The sequence below is a fragment of the Eubalaena glacialis genome, chromosome 1, assembly GCF_028564815.1.
Source record: "Eubalaena glacialis isolate mEubGla1 chromosome 1, mEubGla1.1.hap2.+ XY, whole genome shotgun sequence".
Lineage (NCBI taxonomy): Eukaryota > Metazoa > Chordata > Mammalia > Artiodactyla > Balaenidae > Eubalaena > Eubalaena glacialis.
Window position 1 is genome coordinate 60094954 of NC_083716.1, and position 11958 is coordinate 60106911.

Consider the following 11958-nt stretch of genomic DNA (forward strand, 5'->3'; position numbering starts at 1 on the left):
CTTGTGAGGGCGCAGGTGTGGACGGGCAGTGGAGAGGCTGATGGCACGTGCCCGGCTTTTTTCCAAAGCGACTGTATTGACAGTGGGGTTCGGAGAGGGCGGACGCAGACCCCAGGAGCGCAGCACAGCACTGGGGAGGCAGAGGGGGCGGGACTGAAGCCCCCAGAGCTTGGGGGTCGGGTCATTCGCGTCCCCGCGTCTTGCGCAGGCTCCGTTGTGCATGAGAGGTGGTGAGCTGGTTGGGTGGGGGGCGGTTCGAGGCCGCGGCACCGGACGGTTATCCCCCACCAGCTCCTCGAGGTGACTGGGGTCTGACAGTCGCCCCGCCCGGGCGCGCAGTCTCAGGTTTGCAGAATGAAAATCAATAAAACCGATGCAATGGCAACGAACACGAAACACGTTGGGTTGTTATTATTTGAGTTTGTTAAATTCTTTTTATTTTTATTTTTTTTACTCCCTTCTCGGAAAAGGTGGCTCTGATCAGAGCCTCGGAGACGGACGCAAAATGCCCCCTGGTCTCCCGGCAGTGGGTGGGACCCCCAAACCGCGCAAACTTCCCCGAGCGGTTGTGAGGGGTCCGGCGGCGGGAGGGGAGCCCCCGGTGCGCTGGGCTTCCGGATACGGCTTTCCTCCGCGCCTCATTGTCCGCACTTTAGGGCGCTGGTGCCCCCCCTCTCCATTCGCGTTTCCCCAGTTCACCACCCCCACGCCCCGGGGGCCGCGCCTCCTCCCCTCCCCCGAGCTCTCCCCGGCGCTTTAAATAATGATATTTGCATGCAGGGAGCGATTCATAAATATGTCAGGGCCGGTGAAATATAGGCAACATTTCAAACTTTCTATTTAAAAAACATGAATTATGGCCGCGGAAAATGTGTTCCCATTTAAAGGCGATACGAAGTATTTGGTGTCTCGTCCCCGGGCCCATCCATCACGCAGACAATAAAGAGAGTTTTTCGCCCTGACACCCGCGATTTATGGGCGCCCTTCTCTGCCCTCATCACTCACCCGCCGCGGCCGGCCGGGCGACAGGCCCCGTGGAGAGACCGGCGGCCGCCTCCCCCCCCAGCCCCGCGCGCGCATTTTGCGCCCTCGTCAGCCCCCCAAGACCACCGCTCCCGAGGGGAAGCTCTTGCTCTGGGAGGCCGGCGGTGATGGTCTGGGCAGCCAAGTGGGAGCCGGAACCACACTCATCCTCTCACCTCCGCGCAAGCCTGTATCAAGGCTGGGTTGAGCGGGCCGACAAGCGGCCTTGCGGGCCGGCTCTGCGTCCGGGCCTCGCCCGCCAAGCGCGGCACCGCACGGGGAAGTTTGCAGGGCAGGCAGCGGGAGGTTATTTACGTGCGGTTTCGAGGTGAGGGGAGAGGGCTGGGCAGGGGTCTCTCCAGGGGGGCTCCTCCTGCCCGGGGCAAGGCGAGTTGGTCCCAAGCTTTCTTGAGCCCGGCTGGGCGCACGCTTCTGGGTAAAGCTTTTTCTGCAACTTTTACAAAGCCGCCTCCTCCCTGGTGCGATTCCCACAATCACATCCTGGGCGTCCGCGGCACCTTGGAAACTATTTTTACGGACAGAGGCCGAGGAGTTGGCGGGAAATAAGGAGGGGGAGGCGCCTTCCCTCGCGTTTCGCCGCGGACCAAGCTCAGACACCCGGTGCCCTCTTCGCCCACCGCCCCACTTTGCGCGCGCTGTCCTCTCAAAGGTACCACCGAATCTCTGCTGCAGACTTGCTTCGTAGAAAGTTCGAGCTTCATCTGCCGTGGAATTTGCTTTCAGTTTTCGCCCCGGACGGACTCGACCCGGCGGGTTCCCGAAGCACAGGCAGAGGTGGGGGACTGCCAGGCACTGCCGGGCAGCGAGAGGCTGCTCGGCCTGAGCGCGCTGATAGTCCAGCCTCCCTCGGAGGCCAGACCTGCCGCCTTACGAGCACGAGGAGCCATCTCGCGTCCCGTGCTGGGCCGATGCGTCTCCGTACACGGGAACCGGGAGGAGCCGTTTCCTGCTGGACGAATGCGAGCTGGATTTATTCGGATACAGACAGCGCAACCCGCAGCCAGAGAAATTATGTCGATTCTAAAAATGACAAGGTTGAATTTATTAGATTAAGATTCATGTGTAAGTGCAGGGAGATGAAAATTATACAAACAGCTCCACGTCCAGTGTGAACGGAAGATTGCTTCCGGCTTCAAGGGCATGTAACATAACATCTGAATATTTAGATATGTAGAAGGATATAAAATATTATTAAGTTCTCGGCGTGTGCACATATAGTTAAGTTGGAAAAATTCTAGAGCAAGTGTCATTTTACAGCCCCTGCTTGGGTGTAATCTGGGCTCGAGATAGTACTTATGTCCAAATAACCACCCAGCAAATATATCCTTTAGCCAGAGTGAGTTCCGCATCGTTGAGGTGTGCGGTATGTGTACCTCTTTAAATATCCGCGGCGTGGCATAAGTGAAATAAATACATTTAAGAAAAGCAGGCGCGCAGATAATTAAGCCACTGCACCGCTACAATATTTCTGGGTAAGGAAATAACTATTCCTACTAGGTCGGCTGTGGAAAGTGCACACAAATGGGGGGCTTTCGGGACTGCGTGGTAGGGGCCACGGGTTCTGCAGCTCCGGGCGGGCGCCGAGCACTCTGAGGTGGGCTCTATTCCATATCCGCTGCCTCGGACCCTGGCGTGACTACTGGGAGAGGCTCGGCCCGGACAGCCAACACTGCTGGGCCTTGGGGGTTCTCCCCCATACACACATTGAGAGGGAGACTTTCCGAGGCGCTGAACCCAGCATTTAGGGTACTAAGGCCTGAGATCCTGCGGGCAGCCGCTCCCCCTCAGACACTTCAACCACCCCTCAATCCCGGCTCCACCAGGCCAGAGCAGTGACCATTTGGGCCTATCGGTTTGGAGCAAGAGCGCAGAAAAGGGTGGATCGCGCTTGATTCCGAAGCATCCCAAAGCTCAAAGCCGGAGGCCACCGGGAAGAAGGCCACGATTTCACACCCGTGAGGAATCCAGGCCCCACCCGGGCCTCCGAACGCCAGTTGAGGCTATAGAAGCAGTTATGTGGGCGTTATTTACTTATGAAATGTTAGGCACCCCCTCACATACTCAGTGCCGAGGCCCAGATGCCCTGTGGGTCTCCCCCGCGTATTTGCAAAGCCCAGGCAACGCCACCAGCTAGGTCAGTGACGTTGCAGCTGTGAAATTCCAAGACCAAATACTAATTCCAGAATAGGGAGCTTGCGACCGTCCTCCCATCTCACTGACCTGGTCTCTCTTTTTTTCTCACCCCTCCAAACGCACCCAACCCTTAAACAGGCATAGAGCTTCTGAGAACCCCTGCGTGGGGAGAAATTAGGAAGGACTTGGTCCTGAGTTCCTGGGAATTGCATACACTCCTGAGGCAGCCCTGCCGCAGAGAAGTAACCCGGGCCCTGAGAATGCTCTGTTCAGCGAGTGTGGTTGCGCTGAAGTGGTATATCCGGTATACAGAGAGAAGGGAGAGAGAATAGGAAATAGTCCCTGGCTAGTAGGAAAAGTATAAATGAAGAGGAGGGAAAGGAAGAAAACGGGTAGGGGGCCAAGAAAGAAGCAGGAGAGGAAACAAAAAAGAGTAGGGGGGGTGGGGAAGAACCAGGGGAAGCAAGCCGAGAAGAGTGCAGGCCTTGGCGAGGCCCGAGGACCAGGCCAGGCTGTGGTCCTGGCAAGCCTGGTACACCCCCGGTCCCAGAAGAGGCGAGGGCCGCCCGGCACCGTCCCCCACCAGCCCATCGAATCTGGGCCCGGCTCCCAGTCCGGAGGGGCGGGCCTGGGTCCAGCGGCCTCCGCTCGCCCTTCCTCTCCCAGCTCCCGGGGGACCACGAGGCGGGGTGGGAGGGAGGGAGGGGGTGCCCCAAGGGGCGCGCGCCAGTCCGGGACTGTTTGGGCGCTCTGGGCCAGGCTTTCCAGCTCGCCGGGCCTGACCTGTCAGGCGGATTATCTTCGAGGGAGATTAATAGGGGAGGCGGGCTGCAATAATAATCGTTTTGTTTGATGTGACAACTCTGATAGGCGTTGATTTACTTACAAACTGATAGGCTTTTAATTGAGCGCCTCCGCCGAGCCCGAGATGAAAGGGAAGCGGCGGTGAAAGGCGGCCCGCCTGCCCTCCGGCCTCAATACTGATTAGCCATCTCGACAGTGAATAGTTCAAGGCATTTTCAAACTTTTTTCCTCAGCTCTCTCCCCTTCCTTCTCCTCCCACCCCCTCCTCAAATATCTGCCATGCCCACTCCTTTTTTAGAGAAAACAAATCATTTCCATTGTGTGCAAATAAAATCCGCAGGACATCCAGGCCAATCGCCGCTGGGGGTTGGCGGCATTAGACCTAGGAATTAATAACTCCCTTACCCCCACGGCCTGCGCGGCCTCCGGGGATTTGGCCTCCCCCTCGAGATGGGCAGGCTCGGACGCTGGCGCCTACCGAAAACCCCGGGCGCGCAGACCCCTAGGCGCCCCCGTGCGCTCGGACCTTCGGAGTCGGATTTTGTGAAGAGCGAATGCACGCGGACTGAGACCCACGCACCGCGCAGGCCGGCGAGCGTGTGCGACCACACCGCGGCACGCCCATTCCGGGGGACGCGGGGGCCACTCTCTGGTTCCCCCAGCCGCCGGGCGTAAAAAGAAAGCTGCTGGAATTACAGGAGAGGGAATGGACTGAGTCTGGAGACTGCAGGGCGAGGGGTAGGGAGGGACGCCCGCGGTCACCTGCATCCCTGGCCGCCGCCCCCAGCATTCAGTGTCCGGGCCTCACCGGGAGGCCGCGGCGACACGGGGCCCATGGCTGGGAGATCTACAGTTGATCTGGGCCAACAACCGACAACCATGCACCCAATGACACAGACATACACCAACATACCCGCAGGATACAGGTGGCCTCACAGTGTCTGCCCTGCAGAGACAGCTTAGAACCGTCCCGTCCTCAGAAACGGGCACCTGGGACTCGCTCCCCAAAGATTATTCAGACAACCTTCACAACCTCGCTTGTGGCCTCGCCACCGTCTCACGGACTCACCTTCCTCCGTTGTCGCACAGACACTCCAAAGCCCCTTGAATTTAGGTGTGTTATTACACCTAAACACGCACACATACACCGACAAACTCCCCATATACACAGCGCCTCACTCCCCTCTTCTCCAAATTATCTTTAGACAAATTACCATCTCATGAAGTTTACCAACCTAAAGAATCAAGGGATAAGATTAAAACGCATAAAAAGAATGCCTACGAGAAAATTCTAAAACTCACCCCCAGAAAGTTCTCGGTACCTGTTCGGAGTGGGAGACAGAGACAAAAATGAGGGAGAGAGGAATGGGGTGGTGAGAGAGGAGAGGGCGAGCACGCCGAGGGCAGGTCCCAGACCCGACTTCCGTGCCTACGGGGCTCAGGGCCGGCTGAGCGCGGGTGGAAACCGGGTCTCCAGGCCCGGCCCCCGCCCCCGCGCGGGTACAGACTGGCTCCAGGCTCCCCAGCGCTCCCAGCACCACCATTTATCAAAAGGACTTGACAACAAAAGAAGAGCCAGGGCGGAAAAGTGGGGGAGGGGATATTCAAAGTATTCCAAGTCCTTCCGACGAAGGGGATGTGTCCTCCTCTCACCCGCTTCCAGTTTCTGCGAGTTTTTGGAGGTGACCCCCGAACTCGCTCCGGACGCTCCCGAAGCCCTGACAACTCACACAGCGGCACAGGCATTCATACACACTTCTGCACTCAGATCCAGGTACACGGAGGCACGCACAGCGCCTCCCCTCTTCCTTCCAAACAGCCAGAGTGACGGTGCAAATCGAGGGGAATGCGGCAGTCCCGCTCCGCTTCCCTGGAAGAGCCTGTGTTCCCACAGGCAGCTGCCCCCCCTTTCTCTCTCACTCCTTCTCTCCGCTCTCCCCGCGCCGGTCAGTCCCGGCTCGGCGTTCCAATAAATTCGAGCGAGCAGCCCGGAGTAACCCCGGCTACCAAGACTGCGGGGATGGCGCGGGGTGAGGGAGGGTGGAGAGGGGGCCTGAGTGAGCCTGAAACGTATCTCGTGCAAGGACCCATGGTCAGGCCTCTTCTTCGCAGTCTCTCAGCCCTAGCCACGATGTGTGTGTGTGGGGGGGGGGTGTCAAAGAATTGAGAAGGGGGTACCCCACGATTGACCTCCAGGGCTCAAGGTTACATTGGTGGTGTGGCTCTTAGAAGTCTCCGAGTTTGGAGTCGGGTCACTACGGAGGGCGGGGTCCGCGGCAGGCTGGCAGCCTGACGACTGCACACTACACGCCCTGAAAGGACTACCCTGGCGGGTGGGGGGCGGGGAGAGGGGACGATTCTCCCGTGTTAGACGTCGCCACCGCCCGTTTCGGATACCCTGTGCCGCCCGGAACTCCGCGGCCCCAAAAGACCGGAATTCCCCAGAGGTGGAAGGTTGTATCTCTCTCTCCGATATTGAGAGGAGCGAGGCGCACACCGCAGGCCAGCGCACCCCTCTCAGCGCCCTGGGCGCACCTGCGCAATTTACTCTCACTATTCATTTTCCTGACACTGAGCGCCTCTTTCTCCTCTTTCATTCTTTTTCTTAGAGCCCCCGCCTCTCATCCCAGGAGGCTGCTCCTCTTTCCCCCTCCTCCAGTTCCCCCCCAGTCTCTTCCTTCCTCTCCGTCTCTCTCTCCCTCTCTCTTTTTGCCTTCAAGTCGCACCCGCCTTGTAATCAGCAACAAAAGCTGACATAAATCACCGTCGGATTGACAAGAGCTGACAAATAACTGATTGATTGCGGTCGAGGAACACTGACAATTGATGGAGGGGTGGAGATGCCCAAAGAACGGGGCGGGGGGTGGGGGTGGGTGGGTAGGTAGAAGAGAGGGTAGCAGGGGAGAGTAAGAATGGGTGGGGGCTGAGTGTGAAACAGAGGAAACATGTGACCCCCGCTCCTGCCCCAATCTGCGCATCCCCGGGCGTCACGTGGCCGGGAAGGGCGGGGAGCCTAGCACACCAAGCGGAGACAGGCCTCCACCGCCTCCGCTGCCCACCCAGCTTCTGGTTTCTCCGCCGCCGAATCTCGGGAAATCAAAGCGGGCGGGCGGACTTCCTCCAACACCCGCTCCCCACCTTTCCTTACCCAGGCGGCCGCACCGCAAGAGATTTCAATTACCACTGAGGAGGAGGAGGAGGAGAGAATATTTGGTGTGCGGGCCCCCTGTGCGGCCCTGGGGTTGACAGTCCGGCTGTTGTCCAGACTCCCGCCAGTGCTCTTTCTGAACACCCCCAAACTGTTCCTCACACACACCCTCCTGCAAAAGAAGGTTTCAGTTTATTCTCCAACTGGGGAAAGGACGGACGACGAGGAAGAAAAAAGAGGGAGGCGGCAGACGGCAAACGTAGAATAAATGTCCAGCTCGTCCTCCGAGCGAAATCAGGGGAGGGGACACGCAGGGGGAGCGGCGAAGAGGGAGCTGCCCATTAAAACCAGCGCTGAGAGTCCTGGCGGCGGCGGCGGCGGCGCGGGACGCGTCACATCCCTTTGACCCTCCAATCACCTCGGGCTCCCATTTGATTGGAAGGCGGCAAAGGCTTTAATCTCCCCCTCGGTGCAGCTGCTTTTGAAGTGAGTTTCCTCGCCAGAGCCCAGGCTGGACAGGCAGCGGCTCACATCGCGGAGAGCAGCGCAGGCGCTAGCGCCGGGTCGCGAGTGCGCAGCGCAGGGGCACAGCCCGAGGCGGACACCGCGAGCCACCCGGCACTCCCGCAGTCGGGCCGGCTCCTCCCGCTCGGCCACGGTTCCGCTGCGGGCCACCCAGGATTATTCGCTTCTGGCTCCAGGCGCCGAGAAGGCGCTCTGGGCGCCCGTGATCGCCGCGCCAGCTCCTCCTCCTCCTGCTGCTGCTCCTGCTCCCCGGGCGAGCGCGCAGCCCCGAGCCCGCCCCGCGCCTCCAGGAGCCCTCCCCCCGCTGCTCCCATGCGCGCGGGTGGGTCATGAGCACAGCGCCCTCGCTTTCTGCCTTAAGAAGCAGTAAGCACAGCGGCGGCGGCAGCGGCAGCGGCAGTGCGGACCCTGCCTGGACCAGCGCGCTCTCTGGAAATAGCTCCGGCTCCGGCCCCGGCCCAGGCTCGTCCCCGGCCGGCAGCACCAAGCCTTTTGTGCACGCCGTGCCCCCCTCTGACCCTCTCCGCCAGGCTAACCGCTTGCCCATCAAGGTGCTGAAGATGCTGACGGCACGGACTGGCCACATTTTGCACCCCGAGTACCTGCAGCCCCTGCCTTCGACTCCCGTCAGCCCTATAGAGGTAAGGACCCTATCCCTGGATCGTGCTGGGACCACCACCCTGGCTGCCCCTTCACAGAATTTCTTTCTCTCGGGATCGGGGAGGGAGGGATGGAAGGGGGGTCGGATTCAGCTCCGGGATGAGGGGAGAGGATAGTGCCCCCGCACCTTAAAACTAGGGCGGAAAGAGGGGAGGAGGTAGAATGAGGTATGAATGCTAGAAGGCAAGGCAGCCGAAACTTGTTTCTCCCTTTAGGTATTAAAGCCCCTACCCCGACCCAGGTCCGCTCACGCTCAGCCTGGAAGATAGGAGCCCGGGAGCCCAAAATACGGTTTCAAAGTCCCAGTCCTCCGGTTCTCCAGAACCTGGTGTTTGTACACAGCCTCTAAGGCGCCAACCACCCGAGCCCTTACTCGAATTAGGGGTGTGTGTGGGTGCGTGGGGTTACAGTTCTGGGTCAAAGAGTCAGAAACCAAAACATTTTGCGATTTTTTTAAATACAGTTATCGCTTAGAGCGGACAGGAAAGATCCTGATGGCGGGGCGGGTGGGGGGGAGTGCTGTGGCCTTTCTCAAGAGCGAGAATGTGTGTGTGTAGAAGGGGTGTCGCCTAGAATTAAGCCTTGGGGCTGGGAGGATCTTTGAGGGTCTTGGCGGAGGTGCGTTTGAAACGTAGAAGCCAGGATTCTAAAGGGTTTCCCCTTCTTTCTTTGTGCCCCCCCCCCACGTCTGACCCCCGCAGCTTGATGCCAAGAAGAGCCCGCTGGCGCTGTTGGCCCAAACATGCTCGCAGATCGGGAAGCCCGACCCCTCGCCCTCGTCCAAACTCTCCTCGGTCGCCTCCAACGGGGGAGGCGCGGGCGGTGCCGGCGGCGGCGCCGGGGGCGACAAGGACGCAAAGTCGGGCCCCCTCAAGCTGAGCGACATCGGCGTGGAGGACAAGTCGAGTTTCAAGCCGTACTCCAAACCCGGCTCGGATAAGAAGGAGCCGGGAGGCGGGGGCGGCGGAGGCGGGGGCGGCGGGGGCGGCGGCGGGGGGGTTTCGGCGGAGAAATCAGGATTCCGGGTACCGAGCGCCACCTGCCAGCCATTCACGCCCAGGACAGGCAGCCCAAGCTCCAGCGCCTCGGCCTGCTCGCCAGGAGGCATGCTGCCTTCGGCCGGGGGCGGCCCGGAGGGCAAGGACGACAAGAAGGACCCCGAGGCGGGCGGCGGCGGCGGTGGCGGCAGCAAGGGCTCCGGGGGCGCCTCGGCCGAAGGGGGACCCACGGGGTTGGCGCACGGCCGGATTAGCTGTGGCGGCGGGATTAATGTGGACGTGAACCAGCACCCAGATGGGGGCCCCGGGGGCAAGGCTCTAGGCTCGGACTGCGGCGGCTCATCGGGCTCCGGCTCCGGCTCCGGCCCCAGCGCGCCCACCTCCTCCTCGGTGTTGGGCTCTGGGCTGGTGGCGCCCGTGTCGCCCTACAAGCCGGGCCAGACAGTGTTCCCTCTGCCTCCCGCGGGCATGACCTACCCAGGCAGCCTGGCTGGGGCCTACGCCGGCTACCCGCCCCAGTTCCTGCCACACGGGGTGGCGCTCGACCCCACCAAGCCGGGCAGCCTGGTGGGGGCGCAGCTGGCGGCGGCCGCGGCGGGCTCTCTGGGCTGCAGTAAGCCCGCCGGCTCGAGCCCCTTGGCCGGAGCGTCGCCGCCGTCCGTGATGACAGCCAGTCTGTGCCGGGACCCGTACTGCCTCAGCTACCACTGCGCCAGCCACCTGGCTGGGGCGGCGGCAGCCAGCGCGTCGTGCGCTCACGATCCAGCCGCGGCGGCTGCGGCTCTCAAGTCCGGATACCCGCTGGTGTACCCCACGCACCCTCTGCACGGCGTGCACTCATCGCTAACCGCTGCCGCGGCTGCCGGCGCCACACCGCCCTCTCTGGCCGGCCACCCCCTCTACCCCTACGGCTTCATGCTCCCTAACGACCCACTCCCCCACATCTGCAACTGGGTGTCGGCCAACGGGCCTTGCGACAAGCGCTTCGCTACGTCCGAAGAGCTGCTCAGCCACTTGCGGACCCATACGGCCTTCCCCGGGACAGACAAACTGCTGTCGGGCTACCCCAGCTCTTCGTCTCTGGCCAGCGCTGCAGCGGCCGCCATGGCTTGCCACATGCACATCCCCACGTCGGGCGCCCCGGGCAGCCCTGGGACGCTGGCGCTGCGCAGCCCTCACCACGCGCTGGGACTCAGCAGCCGCTACCACCCCTACTCCAAGAGCCCGCTCCCCACGCCCGGCGCTCCCGTGCCCGTGCCCGCCGCCACCGGACCCTACTACTCCCCCTACGCCCTCTACGGACAGAGACTGACCACGGCCTCCGCGCTGGGGTACCAGTGAGGGCGGTCGGGAGGGCTGTCGAGGGAAAGAAAAGAACTGGGGGGTGGGGAAGAGCCGAGGGAGGGGCGGGAACAGGGCAGAGGCTACTGTCACCCGCGCGTGGGGATGACCCGGGCCAGAAAAGGAAAATACATATATACCGTATCTATCTACCCGAAACAGCGACCGAGACCCGGTGGGAAACTCACTCCCCTTTTCCCCACCTCTCATCTCCCCACCCAAACTTTATAAAAGTTGAAAAAATATCATTTGACTTTTTATAGAAAAAGAAGGAAAAAAGAATTGAGAAAGTGTTCATCTGAGGACTGCATCGGTGGACACTGGTATTTATTTATGTTAGCTCCAAGCGGACCCGTGGTTCAAAAGTGCATTACTTAGTTTGAGCTCCGTAGGTAAAAAGGAAGAGGGGGAAAAAATTAAAACTTGAGGGTAAAAATGTGGAAAACAAACCCTCCCGTCCCTTGTAGATTATAAATAAATACAAAACCGCCACAGAACTAGAGGTCTTCTCTTTAATGTTACTTTAAAATTGCTATGATTGTATTGTACGTTCTTATTTAATGTCTGATTGAAACAAATTTACCTGCATGTTTGTTACAAAAAATGAAAAAACAAAACAAAACAAGTCACAATTTGTCAGCTCTGATTTCAAATTGCAATTATTTTTAAGGTGTATACCATCGAAAGAGAATGGATATTTTTTTGTATGTAGTCTGGAAGAAAACAAAAAAAAAAAAAAAAAAAAGGAAAAACAATTCTATTCCAAAACCTCATTTGCCTTATTTTGTTCTTTAAAAGGAACACTTAACTATTTTTAATTTTTAAGTCCACCCGCTGAGAAGGGGACAAGTAAGGTTTACGTCATGTACTAAAATAATAGACAATGTATCGCTTTAAAGATTAAAATTCCGTATATTTGATGTATTAAAAGGTTTTACTTCTTCTTATTATCTTTTTTTATTTTTGGTTAAAGAGAAAGAAGAGCATGGCAGTTTCGGCCTCAGTGGGTTCCCTGGGCCTCATGGCTACTCATTCTTCCCAGGACCGTGGCCGCATTTCCGATTGTTTGGTTGTGATTTTCAGGAAGAGGCAAAGGCTTCAGACGGGCTGGCCAGTCGTGGGGGTTGGCCTTGGGGAAAATATTTTTAAAGGGGATTTCACAATTTGGAAAGATAGTGTCCTTAGCTATCGCTAATTTCGTTTTTAATATTTCTCCCAGCAGCTGGTTTGTTAAAAGTGAAAGAAAAGAAAAGGATTTTTAAATTTTTCCCTACTGAGATTTTCGGGAGTTTGGGTTTCGTTTTG

General features: G+C 58.9%; 2 protein-coding genes across 2 annotated transcripts; one reads left to right on the top strand and one right to left on the bottom strand.

Moving 5' to 3' along the window:
• Positions 1 to 833: 833 nt before the first annotated feature.
• LOC133095533 (putative uncharacterized protein encoded by ZNF503-AS2) lies at positions 834 to 5598 on the bottom strand. The gene is made up of 2 exons (XM_061197133.1): positions 5284 to 5598; positions 834 to 2064 (listed from the first exon to the last, which is right to left on the bottom strand). Exons 1-2 carry the CDS (start codon positions 5523 to 5525, stop codon positions 1764 to 1766), a joined length of 543 nt encoding a protein of 180 aa, XP_061053116.1. The 5' UTR covers positions 5526 to 5598; the 3' UTR covers positions 834 to 1763.
• Positions 5599 to 7491: 1893 nt separating this feature from the next.
• On the top strand, positions 7492 to 11583 carry ZNF503 (zinc finger protein 503). Its single transcript, XM_061180159.1, has 2 exons — positions 7492 to 8295; positions 9016 to 11583. The coding sequence occupies exons 1-2, from the start codon at positions 7984 to 7986 to the stop codon at positions 10651 to 10653; spliced, it is 1950 nt and encodes a 649-aa protein (XP_061036142.1). The 5' UTR covers positions 7492 to 7983; the 3' UTR covers positions 10654 to 11583.
• The last annotated feature ends 375 nt before the right edge of the window (positions 11584 to 11958 follow it).